At 40.4% G+C, this 17,347-nt stretch overlaps 1 protein-coding gene and 1 long non-coding RNA gene across 3 annotated transcripts in view; both read right to left on the reverse strand.

Moving 5' to 3' along the window:
* Nucleotides 1–1,972: 1,972 nt before the first annotated feature.
* On the reverse strand, nt 1,973–6,362 carry LOC148337807 (uncharacterized). The gene is made up of 3 exons (XR_015842799.1): nt 6,297–6,362; nt 5,088–5,143; nt 1,973–2,114 (listed from the first exon to the last, which is right to left on the reverse strand). It is a non-coding gene; the product is annotated as an uncharacterized LOC148337807 (long non-coding RNA).
* A 5,041-nt stretch (nt 6,363–11,403) lies between these two features.
* fbxo38 (F-box protein 38) overlaps nt 11,404–17,347 on the reverse strand; it is a 37,741-nt gene continuing 31,797 nt past the window's right edge. For both annotated transcript variants that reach the window (XM_088294434.1, XM_088294433.1), the window contains exons 16-21: nt 16,943–17,045; nt 16,588–16,754; nt 14,701–14,846; nt 13,810–13,913; nt 12,707–12,820; nt 11,404–12,619 (exon numbers count right to left, since the gene is read on the reverse strand). In XM_088294434.1, coding sequence (XP_088150560.1) covers nt 12,441–12,619; nt 12,707–12,820; nt 13,810–13,913; nt 14,701–14,846; nt 16,588–16,754; nt 16,943–17,045 — 813 coding nt within the window. In that variant the 3' untranslated portion in view covers nt 11,404–12,440. The remainder of the gene's footprint in view (nt 12,620–12,706; nt 12,821–13,809; nt 13,914–14,700; nt 14,847–16,587; nt 16,755–16,942; nt 17,046–17,347) is intronic.

Below are 17,347 nucleotides of genomic sequence, written 5' to 3' on the forward strand. Positions count from 1 at the left end.
AGGAAAATATTCTTCAGGAGGTAATGACCACCTAATTTCTATGTACTTATTCTAATTTCTTGACTTGGTGAATTGACGTTTTCATAAACTGTAAGCAAGAAATCATCTAAATTACACAAAAGTGAATCATTCGTGTTTTATTCTCTTTACACTTACTTAATCAAATGTTACAACATACGTACATCCTCTTTTGAAAGAAGCGAACCCTTCCATAACTTTCCAATTTAATGAGATGCACCTGTAAACTTTCTGAATGCAACACTATCATTTAATTTCAGATTAGAATATTTCCAGAATAACTTTTTTTTCCCCATCATGAAAGACCTCTCAGTTCCTTTGAGAATCATCTGTGCTGCCCTTATTTGAATCTCCTGCACCTTGTCGAGGTGGTCGTCGTCATTGGCCTGTGATGCAGTCCTCCGTCCCGAGCTACAGTGCTTCATCTCAGACTACCAACTGACCAGAGATGCAGCACTGCACCATGGGCCGCAGGAAGGGAGGGAGAGAGTGAGCGAGAGGGAGAGAGTACTGCAGCCACACTTTTACATGAGAGGAGTAAACAGGAAATGACTCGAACCCTCAGTGGACCGGCATAATTCAAGCTTCCTGTGCTGTTCCCCCACTCATGCACAACAGTGAGGAGAATTTAACATTTTTTGAAATGTCGTTGTACTGAGTGCAAATGGGTGTGTTTGTGTGTGTTTGATACTCACTTGTCAGCTTACATGTGCATCTCACCTGAAACATAACACACGCGTTGTGCATAGCCTGTAAGATAAACACTGACCCTTAACGTTATATAAGTTTCCTGCAATTACCAACTGACAAAAGGAAGTAGAGCAATGAAATGATATCAGTGTGCGGTTTGGTTTGACCTGGCTGAGTGTGGTTTAAGTTCAATAGTGCAGTTCAAGTTGTCACGATGTCAGAAATAGTTTGAGATCTGCGAGTGTCGCAGCACAGAGAACTGAGGAAGCAGTAATAACCAACAAAAAAAATAAAAAATAAAACTAAAGTTTCCAAGAAAATCTTTAATGGTATGAAATGAAAACAAAAATTATTTTAAAAAAATTAAAACTGACTGATAAATTTACGTCTATCAACCTAAATAAAAAGTTAAAACTATTCTATTTGTGAAAAACGCTTTGTTTTTTGTTTTTGTCAATCATTATCTTACAAGCGCTTTTGGGGTTCATTTGAAATGGATTCATTTCGGTTTTGGGGGATAATAAGGAGGGGCAAAAAGTTATTTAGTTTATTACACAATAATTAGTGTCAAGTTTTTTTTTCTTGCACTCAACAAATACTCCATATCTATATATAAATATTTAAAAAAAATAAATAACAAACCTGCTCTAAGGAATAATTCAAACTGAATGAATTAATAAAATAAGTCAAATTGAAATTAAAACTAACTACAATGAAAAATTGAAAGCGATTTCATTCCTGGAAGACACGCATGCTCATGTTCTGCTTGAAATCAGACAGCTGCCAGTTATGTCGGCCAACACACGAGAAGGCACATGCTCAAAAAAGTGTCGACTGACACGGTCACGCTGCACGCAGACAGTGCAGCTGGTCAACGGAATGGCCGTGAGCAGACAGCAAACATTTGTGGGGGGGAGGAGTAATTGACAGAATAAAACTGACTGTTAATGGGCTCAATTGGCACTAACCAACTGAAGTAAAGGTCAAATGTCAGTATCTGCGTGGCCCATTATTTTTATTAATATTTTAATTGATGATTTTATTTGTGGGAAATGGAGCCTTTAGAAAGATAATATTGCTCACATTTGACTGCCTGTCCGAGGGGTGTTCATTTAACAATGTTTCTTTTGGTTGGAGTGGCGTAAATGTGCACTGCTTTGAAAATGCGTCCTTCTGATGCAGTGACATCTTGAAAATCAAATATTAGAAACGGCTCTCAGCATGTTGCCAACCAGTGCAACTTACAACCGCAATAATAAATATAACTCCAATATCCAAATGTTTCTTGAATCAAACTTCTTTGTCAGCATTAATGAAAAAAACATTTTGTTGCAAGTCACAAGGCTTACCCAACTTGAGTGGAGTGACCATCAGTGAGTAGCGTCAGCTCATCTCCATGGCAACCCCTGATGAAACAAAAGAGCATTTTAAACACAGCCGGGCAGTGGCCTTTCACAAAAATAGGCTAGTAGGACAGACAGTGGTGCTTTGCTGGAATACAACGACAGAATGTGTTGGAGTGGAAACTCTTTGCTGCCCCATATAAGGTCGTAGTTGCCCTTTTTATTTTTGGGATCATGGAAAATGGGATCACCGTACTGGATAAACATTCCCTCTTTCAGCCTGTGATTGCTCCCACAGATAGATTGTCACCCCTCCCTGCTACCCAATCCCCCCCCCCTTTTTTTTTTCCAGCTGGCTACATACATTCCCTTTTCTAGTCACAGGGGGGAGAGAGACTCACTTAAAGGGCAGGAGAGGGAGGGGGCGGCTTCATCTCCCTCTAGCCAGGCTCAACAAGTCCATATTAAGAAGAAAGGCTTCTCTCACAATCTCTCATGGTTGGCCAATTCTCTGTTCTCAGGAAGTGTGATCTACTGTACATATACACTCACTAGCAATAAACACATCTGCCCTCTCTCAGCCTCTTTGTGTGTGTGTGTGACATCAAGTCAAAACCCGCATCCTGTTCCCAAGTGCTCGGAAAAATAGTGTGACAATACAACATACTCATCCAGCTGGACGTTCTAATTTCTTTCTGGTACAAAAACTCATTATAATTGATATTAGCACAAGTTGAAATTTGTGAGAGGATATATATATATATATATATATATACATATATTATATATATATGATGAGTGTAACTAATACAATTTAATTTGAAAAATCATTTTCGATTTAAAAGATGCGAGTGCATTGAATCGAACCCAATTGAATTATTCTACTTTAAAATTAATTGAAATATGTATTGAAATGCCGCATTTACACGCATGAGAAGTTCATTCATACTTTCGGTATGCAAAATGACAACAGAAATCTCATTGTATCACAACCCTCTCTAACGGAGCTGTACCATATCAAATTGAATCGTGATTCCACTGAAACAAACACAATTGAATTAATACTAGAACTGTCCTTGAATATATTTGTGTGTGTGTGTGTGCGGGTGCGCGTGTGTCTGTGTATAATGTTCTAATCTGATTACACATGAACAATTACCACGAGAAAATAAAGGTATCGTATTTTCAGAATGAAGTTGTACTTTTTCCAACCATGTGTATATAAAAGCACTTAATCAAAATATCAACACGGTTTGTTTACATGCATATAAAAGAACCATCTTATTCTGCCAAGATAATTTAGTGTATAAAAGCAAAACTCAATTGTGTTTTTTATGAACATTTTTGAATCACTAAAGCAGAGTTAGTTTTAAAATAAAATCCAATGAAAAAAAATTATATTGTTACCTTTATATATGTATACAGAAACGCCATTGTTACTGTATAAAAATATCTTATTGAAATATAATAACAAAATCACCCTGAACCTATTGAATTGTATTGTTTAAAAAAAGTGATATATTGAATAGTTACACCTTACATCAATACGTATCGTAATGGTAAGAAAAATACGCAGCATGCACGCATTAATACACACACACCCACGCACGCACACGCAGACACACACACCGTATGTCCCAACAATCATCTCCAACTAGCATATATAATGACAAAATCAAAGGTGTTTCTACACACACACACACACTCACACACACACCCCCACACACGGAAATGCATTCCATTAATCTTCGTAATTGTAGCACTAAAATGGAAAAACACATTGAACTGCGTTGTCATGACATTACATTTAACCTGGACCGTATGTGTGCAATGGGGTGTGTTTGCGTGTGTTTATACAGGCTATGATAACAGCCAGAGAGCCATCTCTCCTGTTAAACCAAACATTTCCATATATGGTCGTATTTCCCCCACCCAGTTGTGTAAATCACACACAGGAAACTCACTCCATTTAATTTTATCATACTAAGGGTCGCACACACACACGCAGGCGCACACCGTAAAAAGGTAGGATGCCATGATGTGTCTTTGAAATTAGAAATTAGCTTGCTGTCAGTTGAGGCAGTTGAGCGTCAGGTCAGAGGTCACACTCTGGGTCCATCCTTGAAATAAGACACTTCCATGCCTGCCTGAGGTTGTTGCATGAAACTTATTGTGAGCAATTACAATGTCAAGGCTGAATCCTGCACTTGAATGCTTGTCATCCATTTTAATAGACCTGATTCAGTGTGACTACTATTTTGCGCTTTACTCTGCGTGTTTTAGAGCCACATAGAAAAGGAAAAAAACAACAGCAACAGTAACGTCAAACAAAATATGAGGAAACAATAATTTTGTACTATTTCTGTTTATGAGGAGGTTTTTTTTTAATATAGTCAGATTATTTTTAGGATAATTAAATTCAATATTATGAGAATACAGTCAAGTTGTTATATATACATATATATGTATATATATATATATATATATATATATATATATATATATATATATATATATATATATATATTACTATTACTATTATATATATATATATTACTATTATATATATATATATATAACTATACTTTTCAGTGTGGCTCTAGCATTTTGAGACTTGACAAACCCTTGAAATACAACAGCATCAGTAGTTTGACCTCAACAAGAAACAACAACAACAATCAGTCGGAATGCGTGTGTGTCTGTATATGTTCTCTCTTCCTCTCATGTGAAATTTACCCTGGGAATGATGTTCTTTTGGTCCCCTGGGGTACTGATGTGGGGTGGGGGGGCGGTTGTGAATTTGTGGGAGCTGCAGTGGGGGGTCATGTGAAAGTCCGGACTACCCAGTACATACAAAACTCCCCCCAAGCCCCACAAGATGTTTGATTGCATATAAAGCATTTCCTGCTCTCTCTTTTCTCAAGTACATTCCACGACAGTGACTGCAGTGGCGTTCCTCACATATTATCCTCAATGGTACAGTGACTTTAATGTGAAAACTAGCTCCGCATGTGCGTGTGTGTGTGATTATCTCACCTCTCGGGAAATCTCCTCCTCCCGTCATCTGTGAGCGAATGAGCACAGGCATTGTTCTGGGGGAACAGAAAATCATAACCTTTGAATTGCTTAGAAAGCACATTTAAGACTCTCCTGTATACAGCATGCATGTATGTGACACATGGACACGTAAGATGCTGTAAATTGGGAGAGACAGTATATCAACTGGGTACACCTGCACCAAAAGAGGAGCTGCGTCATAAATATCAACACCCAGGAAAGTGAAAAAAATATTCACCATTGTGGTTGTCGTTGGCAGCTGTGTCTGATTTTGGTATGACACATGTTGTTTTGGATCTCGCTATGTTGTAGGTGTTCCAAATGTTAGTCTGTCTTATCAGCTGTGTCTCCCCTTGCATATGAGAAAATGATTCTAAGGTTCAATTATTTGAACAATCCTGGTTTTAGTTCATTTTAAATGGCGTGTCCGAGTAATAAAATTTGCTGTCACTGCTTTGCTTTGCGAGAAAAGTTGTTAAGTTTTCACTCTTAATGGCAGTTGACAACAGTGACCTGCACAAAATCAACATTTTCATGATGTAATATTTCTTATGGTATCTATTGATGTGACTGCACTTTCATCTGATGCCAGTTCTGCCACATCCGTTCGGTTTCATGACTTCGGCCTCATGGATGCATCGCTCGTCAGGAACAAACGTGAGCTGGAGTCCCATCGCAGCAGACTTTGTGAGACCCTGGACTGGTCGCCAGCCAATCATAGGGTCAGAACGCATGTTTAAGGGATGAACACGCAAACGTATGGCTGGACAGAAACCAGGTCTGTTAAATGTCTTAAACGGTGTCAGATTGCGTGATTTGATTTTCTGACTGTTCATCAGTGAGAAATAAGTGCTTGCAGAATTTGTGAACAATTTGATCACGAGCAAAGGAGCCTGAGCTTCACTGGACACTAATATAAGAACTGAATCAAAAATCCTAATTAGAAGGATATTGCTCAGATGCAAGAAAACACCTTAATGTCATAATCGGTTTATCATCAAAGTTGTCATTTGCAATTTTATACAACAACACTGAATGAATGAGATTTTGTTATGTCAATAAACAACACTTTGTCAGGACTGTAATTGTTGATGCACTCATTGTGACCCAAATCAAGTCAAATTGGCGGTTAAAGCCAAATCAAAATAATCAGAAAAAAAGAAGGAGAATGAGTTTCCGTTGTCGTACCTTGTTTGGAGATGTCACGAGTGAAGGTCTTGGTCACAGATCTCCCCGTCTTGCTTCTCTAAAAAAGTGATCAGCATCAGTGTGGGACCCCTCTGGCCTCTGCGTGTTGTCTTTATGAAGCAGATGGACTTCCAAGGCACGCATTCCTCTGTTACCTTGTATGGTCACTGGATGGGCGGGGCCTGCTCCAGAGAATGGCCCCTCGACACATGACGGATGGTGCCGATGTCAGAAGACCCGAGAGTTTTCAACCGTTGACCTATGCAGTCTGTCTGGGAAAAGACCGAGGACGACTGGGAGAAAAGCAAAGACGAAGAGGTTAATGGGAAAGGTGAGGGAGGGGGGTGCGGGTTCGGGGAGAGTTAGGAGGAGGACTGGGAAGAGTCTGGAGTTGAAAAACAGAGGATGTGTGTGAGAAGAAATGTGAGGAGGGAAAATATAAGAAAAGAAGGAGGAGTGAGTGTAGACTGGATATATTTCATTCAGTCAATGGGGGGGGGGGGGGAAGAAGCTTTTTTTCATATTTCTTCTAAATTTGGGCTTTTTCTGCTCGGGCAGCTGAGTGGACAGCACACTCAAATAGCATGTGGAACTGATTACACCCAGAGAAGGAAGAGAGTCATTATTTAGAGTATGAAAGCGCACGCACACAGGCACACAGATACATTCAACAAGCGTTTTTAGCCTTTAAGAGTTCCCATCAGGACGGCATTAAAGTGGTTGAACTTTGTTGAGACTTGTGGATGCTTGAAGTTCACCAGCATAACAAATGAAATCAAACTTTCGAGACAGACCTGACCCCATAAACTTTAGTTGCACACATTTATTATGACATCTACCTTTGCATGGCCCCCATCCTCAAAGTCTAATTTTGCCGTTGACCACTTGCCTTGGCTCTTCATCGTCACTTAGCATGTAGCTGCAACTATGTTGTTCCATTACGGTGCCTTTGTGATTGTTTCTCAACAATTGTATCAATAAAGGATTAAAGTATGAACAGTTGTAATAGTTACTGAATCTTCATTCATTTGGTGGGTTTCTCAGATTATTTGCTTGTTAAATCGCCTCATCTTAAAAGCATTGACTGTATTTCACACAAAATGCTAGACGAGAATAGGCTCCAATTTTTATGACCAGCATAAATCCGACGTGGTGCATGATGTTTCTGTTTCCTAGATGAGTGCAGGTCGGTGGATTTGCCAGTGGGAAGACTGCGCTGCTGTGGGAGTGGTTACAGCCGACTTCAATCACCATCAAAGCAGCTCCTTTCATTTCCTCCAAAGGCAGTGCTGCAGTCACACACGTCTTTATATGGCGAAAGCACATCTGCACCATCAAATGGGTAAATGGAGCGCGCCACTCCTGCACAACAGATCGTTCGTGTGTGCCCCCCATAACTGCTTTTTAAATTATTTAGAGGTTTGATGCCTGCTGTTCACATATTTACGAATTAAATACTTCTGACATCCAGGAAAGGATGGTCAATTGAGACAATTCATCACTACATCTACATAGTTAAATCTCAGCATGCAAGGTTTGGCCCCAAGCCCATCTCAGATGGACTAAAGTAAAGTGTAAACGTATTCCGTGATCTGACAAGACAACATTTGAAATTGTTTTTCAAAATCATGGACGTCCTTTCCTCTGGTCTAAAGAGGAAAGGCACCGTCCATATTATTATCAGAGCACAGTTATGTGATGGTATGGGGCTGTGCGGTTAATGGTGAAAAAACATATGCAGCATTCCAAGCAACGTCTTTTTCAGGGACAACCCTGCTTATTTTAGCAAGACAACACCAAGCAACATTCTGCATGTTTCACAACAGCTTGGCTTCAAAGTTAAAGTTAAGTTAAATATAACAATGGAGACCCCGGATATCAAATGAAGAATGGGAAAGAATTCCACCTGCACAGTTTCATTTAGTGTCCTCAGCTGGTTCCCAAACACTTCTTGAGTGTGGTTAGAAGAAAAGGTGATGTAACGCAGTAGTAAACGTGACCCTGTAACAAATTTTTTTTGAATGTGTTGCAGCCAAAGAAATGAGTAAAAAGTGTTTTTTTTTTGTTGCATGTTCTATTCATACATGTAGAAAAAGGAACAACCACGGAACTTAAAAACGGCTGGAAAACATTGCGGTGTGCCGCTGGACTCTTCCACATCAGGACAGTGAGTTGTTCTAGAGCAGCTCCATCAGCTCGAAGCTCCTTTAAAGAAGCTGGCTGTCACGTTGGAATTTTTTTTGCCCTTGCTTTTCCGTCTTTTCTCTGTGCTATGCGCGTACACACAGCAGACAACAAGGCACTCAAAATGCAGCCACGGCCGCGGACTATTTGAAAGGAGGATTAATTTTTGGGGCGTAAGCATAGATAAGCTAAGTGCATGCCATCCGTATCCGCTGATATGAACGAAGGCCTTCAACTAGAGCGCCGCCGAAGGCCCCATTCCGACCAAGTCCCGCAAGCCCCCCCCCAAAAACAGGAAAACCGAAATGGTGAAAAAGTGCAACGTGATAGCTCTAAAACCGAGTACTGTAGGGCCTTGAGATACGAATGACTTGACTAATTTTTATTTTGTCTTGAGATAAGGGCTGATGGTTTGAGATAGCAACATGGTCATGGAACAAATACAAATTGTCTCTCAAGGCAGCACGATACGAGTCAGTCTCAGTCTCTGCAGAAGTTTTCCGCAATTATCATGATGATGTCATCTGTAACTGCATTTGCTCTGAAAATCTTTATCATTCATTTAAAAGCACATCGAGTTTGATTATTTACAAAATTTCCAGTGTTCATGGAAGGAGTTCAGCTCAGAAGTCAGAACAAGAGTCCACCAAAAAACATTTCGTTGTCATTGACCTGGTCTTTAAAACATAAAGCTTACACAAAGAGTTCTGGAAGTGAAAACCAAGGTGAGAGATGACGATGAACATTACATGAAGGCGAAAGGAGACCACAACTTGATGAGGATCCAGGAGACAAGTGGAGATGAAGTGAGAAAGGAAGTGTTGTGGGAAAGGAGGTCTGCGTGTTCGGAGAGGAGAAGTGCTAAAAAGACGAAGCGGCAGGATGTGACTGAGATGTGAAAACCTACAGAGAGGAAAACAAGAGATATCAAATGTACCTAGAGGCTGGCTAAATCTGTTAATGAGATCCACTTTTAAAAAATCGGTTAAGATGTTAAAAAAAATAAAAAATCTTCTGTTTTGGGTGGTAGTTGATTTTCATTCATCCCATCTCAGTGCGACCCATGAAAGTCAAAGCGGGCCGACATAGATGGATGAGTGAGAGCTGAGCAAGCTTTTCTCTTCGTCTGCTGTCTTTTGTGTCTTAATAAGGTAATGTTTGGACATGGTTCACTGTTTACAGCAGCTTACCAGACTGGGCCATTACAAATGGCAACCGACCATGGACACACACGCACACACACACACACACAAGTTGGTCTTATCCCTCATATGGAGAGCAGAAATTTAAGAACAAGGTTAACATGTTCTTTCGATTCATCTGCCACAGGATGAGTAAAAAGCTTCTGCAACAGATTCCTGCAAATCCTTTTCGTAAAACAAGCTTAGGTTTCGTGATTCTCTCAAGCGACCCCCATAAATGACATGGATTACTTTTGTAAGGAGAGGCAAAGCTTCGAGGATCTGACGGACGCTTGGAATGAGAAATTCTTATTGGGAGACAAGGTCCAGTTAGACAAATATGCCTTGTTTGATGAGCCAAAAGTCACTTTACAGGACATCAGTCACACTGGCAGACGCCATCATTTTTGTTTTGTCTATTCTATTCGAGAGGCTAACCCTGCAAACTTTATGCCCAGAATCGGGGTATACCCTGGACTAGTTGACAGTCAGTCCGAGAGCACATACTGAAAATATCGCGGGGTGCTGCTGAACTTTTCTTAGGGCACATAATTATTCACACTCGCATCTATGGGCAATTTAGAGTCCAACATGCAAGTTTATGGAAGGTGGCAGGAAGTAAGTGGAGAAAGTACCTTTCGCCCAGTTTGAAAGGTACAAGAGACAGAGTTGAGTCAGTTTAGCTGCAGTCATTCAAGGTTATGAAAAGGTGATCTACACATTGTTTTCCTATTAGTGAATTTTTGGTTAAGAGGCAGGGACAATCAACGGACACGCACAAGTTGGATATTATTAATGAGGTAAAAAAATGGACAGAAGTATAGCTTACAACCGACAACTTACAGAATTACAGAAGAAAGAAAATAGCAACTACTCCTATTGCAATTAGATTTGTATTGTTTGCACAGCATTTGAGTATTTGCGAGGTCGCATCGACTTGTGGTTAGCAAAAATGATTCCTTCCGAAATTTTGCAGATCAGCTTAGGTGACGTTCAAACTTAAGGTCGCTGTTTTGTGTCAAAGGAAGTTCAATGACAAGTGTGCGCTGTGGGCAGTTTCACTCGGTTTACATTTACTGACAGCAGCTGTCCAGTCCGCTAGCGACTCTTGAGTATGTGTGTGTCTTGTCTGTCCTCCCAAATTGTCAAAGCAGGAAGCGCAGCGATAAGTGGCGACCGATGTGTACAGGTGTCCCATCTCCGGCTGCCAGAGGCCTCAGCGCTCTGCTCTGTTACTCGTCCGTCATGTTTGCTATTATTGGCCGTGCTAGCCAAAATTCCAATGTCATGTGCATGGAGTCTCCCAGTCACTTTTCAAAAGTAGCGAAATTATGGTAACGACTGCTATTTACTGTAACGTATTACAAATTATTGGTACCAGTTAAGTCAGAATAATCAAGTAATTCTTTCGGCCTTAGATGCCGTCTTCTTCGTATGTATATCGGATATGTCCAGTTTTATTGAGAGCAAACACAATTGGTTGAGAATGGACGTCACGTGTATAGAAATGTTTTGCAACTACTTTAATTTAGAGTTTGACTTTTCATTTTAATACATATACTACCATATACTAAAAGTTACTGAATTATAGTTATAAACGTTTGAGCAAAAGTCAATTGAACATATCTGTACTGTGTTTTTATGTAGTCGTCTTGCTTAAATTAAATGTTTTAGAAATGAGTGCTTTTGTTACGCCAAAATAAAAAAGAACAGCAAAGGGATTTAAGTAAGCACACGTAAAATATGTGTTGAACTCAGTTTTATTTTTTTCATAACGTGAAATATTCTTTTCTTATAAACATATAAACAGCATGGAAGAACATGGCTATCTACAATGTCTGTACAATTATTAACAAACAAAAAAAATCAAACAAAATACAAACCAAAAAATTGGTGGGGCTGGATTTTTTTTTTTTACTCTGTCCAATCAGTGTTCAGCGTTTCATTTGGTTGCATTTCTCACCCCCAACTGCAGCATAAAGCTAACCATAATTGACAAAATCCAATGGGTAGAAGCGGTGTGGTGAGTTCCAAGCCAATGTCATGTACTGAAAATATCTAAAATCGGATCCAATGCTATTACCAAACATGCCCTTTCGCAGGTGCAAATTTGGGTGTGAGCAACACTGAGGCACAAGGGGCAGGCAGCAGTCATGAAGTGACTACATTCAAACTTTTAGTCAAACATATGGAAACAACGCGCTTCCGTGTAGGAGAGTCTTTTCTAGTATATTCAATAAACCTTTGAAATGATAAATGGCAACTTGGGTACTGATAATTCCAGAGTGGGACTGTGTCTGTACAGACCAAACTGACAAAAAGACAACAACAAAAAAAAACGAAGGAACCGCTAATAGGATTCGGATGAATTTTGAATCTTTATGAAGAAGGAAAAAAAACATGTGGAGGCCATGAATGAATATAACACTAAAATGTATTTGTAAACATCTTTCTTAGGTTTAACAGAATACTGCGGCTCGGATGAGAAGATGAGGATTCAGATGCAGCTTGAACATGATCTAAAACACTCCAAATTGCTTCATGACGGCAAAAGGAAAGAAATTGGGAAGATGAAAGCTCTCATTATTTGGAGTCATGTTGACAAAGTGCCTGTTTCGCAGTGTAATTGTCTTTGGCCCCGCCCCACGGTCGCTTTCAAGCGTGCGCTGCAGGTCCTACTGACCCAACTGGCAGCTTGGACACCAACGCAAATGACGACACGCTGTTATCTCCCAAAATGAAAATGAATCTTCTGACAAATCAGGCGTAACAGAATGTCCTAAATGTAGTCGTCATCAACAGGTTCGCCTGGCGTGTCGCAGTGATGGAGGAAGAGGACCACGACTCTCTGAAACACGCCTCTTTTGCTCTGTCGTCTCTCCGAGATCTCCTCCCCGATGGTCTCCATGCAGATGTCGGCTGACAGCTGACCCTTCCGCCTCGGGGCGTAGATGGTGGCTAATGCACGACAAAAGAGAGTAAAAGGCCGTGTTCGTTCAGGCAACAATTTTTTATCCCGCCTAAAATAGGAGTCATCGCACTCACTACTCTCGTCGTCCTCAAAGTCATAGCGGGCGTAGTTGTTGGGATCGGCTGCTCTCAGAGTCCTGAGCCAGGGGAAGTCTGTGATCATGCTGTAGGGGGCGCCATCCAACAGACCTGAACATGGCATGGAAGTTAGTTAGGCCAGGTCAACATAGCGGAATTCATTTTCGTGACTGGCAAGTGACTTTGTCATGTTATTGTCATCGCCCCCGCCTTCCATTTTCTACACTGCCCGTCATCATGGTGCCAAAACGCAAACCTCAGAACCATGAGGCAGAGATGCTGACCGTGTTGAGGTCCATTTTTATGTTCAGCTTGTTATCATTCACTATGACTGTAAACTCTATTCATATTCGTTTGTATACATTGTTCTGTTACTTTTTAGTCTCTAGCATGAACTTCGTCGGTGACTTGTTGCTTTAAATATTGCTGCCATAAGGGCTAGTTTCCTTTTGTAAATGTTGGTCAGAATAACATTTGCCAAAGGTGGCTTCATGGTTGCATCCAGGCTCCCTTAATTCAAATTACAGCTGATCCTCCAAGAACGTCTCGCTTGGACAGGATAGCAAAGGAAATTTCCTAGGCAAAATAATGTGAACCTGAAGAGGGCCCAGGGCTGTTTATTGCACAATTAGCAATGACGTGCCTTTTGTAGTTTGGGGTGTGAGCTAGCAGGACTTTTAAATGATGTGCATTTAAGAATGTGTCAGTTGAATAGGATGCACATATAAATAAATGTGTTTAAAGAATGGTTAAGTGGTTAAAACATTTTGAGAGTGTATAAAGTGCCTTAAGAGGAGTAAAAACGCCATGCAATGTTGGTTGCTCTATATAAGAGCCTCTTATTTTCTGTTACATCAAATCTTAACATTTGTTCTTTCTTATTCTTAAGCTCAGTCCAAGAAAGGAAAAAGCCTTTTGACACATTGGTTAAAGGGTCCGCCCATCATTCATCCGGGGACACTACATGCAGGGCTCTCCTCACTTTAAAAGTTAATAAAGTTTTGTGGCTCACCGCCCCCCCAAAACAGCTTAAAGTTCCGGTTTCCAAATTGTACTGCGGGGAGCCGTGCTCAAGTTGCATTCATCGACGTGTGTTTTACCCTCAAGTGTATAAATGTCTCGGCCCCAGGGGTATTTCGGATACTTCTTCACATCCTCCTCCGTCCTGGTGGCCTCTGGGAAAAACTCATACTTGATTAACTCCCTGCAAAGGAAATGCACAAACACAGTGAATATTCAAGCGAGTTTGGAGCAGTGGATGCAACGTAACAACAAAGCTTTCCCTTCTCATCAAACGGGTTGTTTTTTCATGTGTTTTCCTTTTATGCGTATTCACATGACATATTTGTGAGTGGACGTACAGTACAATTGCCGTCAGACCTTCATAGGCACGCGCCAGTTCCAGTTTATTATAGAACGTGTTCCGTAGGTTAGAAGTTACTTTTTATAATAAACACAACTTCAAAAATACACACAAGACAACTTTTGCATTCAGAAGCACTTGTCAAAATTCTTTTCAAGTCTTATCCAGCCTATACGCCACAACGTGGAGCTCTTCACAAGGTCGCAAGTGATCACAAGGACTTGACAATTGGCGTTTCCGAGCGCAAAATATTGTGCGGCAACAGGCATTTCACTTTTTCGTAGGTGGCTGGAGACACGGTTAGGCTATATGTTTCCATGGCAACACAATGCAACGTTGACTCTTTCTAAGCTTTTGGCTGGATTTAGACTACAGGTCCAAGTGCACAATTCATGTTCATATCCGATAATGTATTTTTTTTTCCCACATTTGGAGGAGGCCAGAGTTTCATCTGAATAAACTGTTCGAATGCCCCCCCACCCCCAATTCCACTGTCATAACGCAGATCTGAAATTGTGCCACATGAGAGGCAAAAAAAAAAAAAAAAAAAAGAGAGAATTGTTTGACCAAATGCAGTCGAAAGCCAGCCTTTAGCACCATTTCAGAATAAATCAAGGACACTACTCACTGGCTGATGTTGGCTATGGTGTCCATCCAACTGCGAATGCGGACCTTGTTGCGTATATTCGGAGGATTGCTGAACTCGTGAACGATAGCGATGTGATAGGGATAGGGACCCTGGAAGAGCTGACGTTCCAATGCCACAGAGTCAATCTGAAGAGAAGGGTGACGTTAGCCAGTTAGGAACAGAGACGATCCAGTCTAGCAAGGATACTAGTGCTGTATGAAACAGTAAATTCAATAGTAACTGCCTCTCACTACATAAAGCGGAAGTCAAGACATACATTTGATTTGCAAATTGCAATAGTATTTTCCATGTGCCAACACAAGTCCAAGCATGGTATTCTGATTAATATTGCATTGGTGGAATAAAAAACTAATCAAGTAATCCACCCTTGTCATTTCCTCCAGGGCGCAGCCATTTTGGCTTTATATTGCCATTTGCTGTTGACGGAAACTGACCCCATTCATTTTTACTCAGAATTCCGTGTTTAGACTAGTGGGGGCATGTCGAACATATTATTGCAAATATGTTTTTGACTTTGCTTTTTAATTTTTACCAGAAAGTTGAATTCACATTGGTGTTTAAAGTAAACAAACCAAGGTAAACTGACCCTACTACAAATTGGCGACTAACTAACAATCCCCACCTCCCTCTCCAAAAAAGAGAATTGCCTATAGATAACACAAGTTGGCAATAAAGTACTAATTTTAGATTAGACAGGGTTGTGGTTAAACCATATGGAGCACATACCCTCACGTCAACACGGTTCGTTCCTTGTAGGGCTGGGCAATTAATTGAAGTTTAATCGTGACTTTGATTTTGGCTTCTCACGATTAGGAAAAACAGTGTAATCAAAGAAAAACAGTTGAATGTGATGAACGGTGCTGTGCGTGTTTGCAAGTTCCTATGATGTGATAGCAACCTGAATGCATCACTTTGGGTGTGCGTGTGACGAACATTATTTTGCCGTTCCTGAGCGTGCTTGAAGACGTTTACCGTCAAACTAAACGCAACAAAAACAGTTACAAGCATTGGATATTTAGATATAATGATTTTAGAAATGTTGCCAGTGCTAATGATATAAAATCACGTTGTGAGGCTAATACAAAATTAGCGAGTTCCGTGAGTGATATTCCTTCAGAAATCACAATATTCACACACACACAAACGTTGCAGTAACACCTACAGACAAATAATATAGCAATACTCAAAAGGTACATACTCAATGTTTTATGTGGAAAAAATTAAGTTTATAAAGTTCAATCATGACTTTCTTCATCTGTTCTGCTATTATACTGGTATCTATTGTAAATGCATTTGTGTTCTAATTACCTGCTAATTGATATGACGGCATATGCAAAGCGCTTTATTACAGCTCCGGCTGTTGTGAAATGTGCTATATAAACAAAAGTGTGTATTGTATTGTACTCTTATAAAAAAAAAAAAAAAAGTGTGGATCTCCATGCATGCCCTGCACCACACTGCCTCTAGGAGGCCAAGGCACACACAGCAGGAACCGCCACTGTGCATTATTCATATTTTAAGTTATACTTAAGTTGAGTTTTGGTAGTTGAATTAATATAAAGTTTTGGCACTCAATGAAAAATCATGATCATTGTTTTTTTTTTTCCATAATCACCCAGCCTTAGTTTCTTGGGAACAAAATGGTGCCAAAGCAAAACTTTTCACACAAGACAGAGCTTTGGCCTGATCACAAAAACAGCAAATAGTGTTTTATTTTTTCAGTGAATAACGAAAACCCAACAACTCAAAAAAGAAAAATTAAGAAGAAAAATCAGCTAATTTGTGAATAAAGATTATATTCTGTGGTAACACTGTAAAGCTAAGGCACAATGCATAGTGACGAAACTTTGAGAGCAGCATACCGACCTGATGCATAGGACGCATGTAGATGATGCGGTTGCGCTCGGGAGGCATTCTCAGAATCTGATCCAGGACCTGTTCCATGTTTAGCTTCTTACATTGAGCATAGTCGAACCTGTTCACAATAGGGGCGCTTTCCACCCGCAGCTGCTTCAACACTCGACATCGGGTAGCTTTACGCAAGGGGCGGGTACAAGAAGAGAAAGAAAAATTGGTCACTGAGATGCATTCAGAGGGGCACAACAGAAAAAGGTTTTCAAGCCATGCAAAATGAAGCGCATTTATATTGCAATTTTGTAGCAAGTCAAACACTTGCAAGTGTTGCTGTCCAACTAAACATCATTCAACGCTTGTGCAGTACCATGAATGAACATCATCTTGGGGCAGTCTTTAAGGACCAGGTCGGTGATTCCGCAGTTGGTCAGCGTGATGCCCACCAGGTTCTTACTCTTCAGGGTCAACACCTGAAAGAGTTGAGAGAACAGTTGTTTGCCAAGTTCATTTTCTTGTGCTTCTATGGTCATCTGCTTGTGGACTTTACGCTGACACAGCAATTAGCACCTGACATGTCAGTAAACCTTTTGGGGGAAGAGGAAACAAATGGTTATGCTATGTATGGGTGTGGGGGGGGGGGGGTCAGAAAAGCCTTAAGTTGGCTAAAGATAACTTCAATAGCTTTTTATTTGGAAGTTTGTTTATGTTTAACTTTTCAGAACTGCAACGGATAGGTTGTGTGTATGGCAGGCGCCAGTTGCAAATAAGCGTT

Source organism: Idiotropiscis lumnitzeri, chromosome 4 (assembly GCF_059441095.1).
Source record: "Idiotropiscis lumnitzeri isolate Australia: NSW breed Sydney's pygmy pipehorse chromosome 4, RoL_Ilum_1.0, whole genome shotgun sequence".
In the NCBI taxonomy this organism is placed as follows: domain Eukaryota; kingdom Metazoa; phylum Chordata; class Actinopteri; order Syngnathiformes; family Syngnathidae; genus Idiotropiscis; species Idiotropiscis lumnitzeri.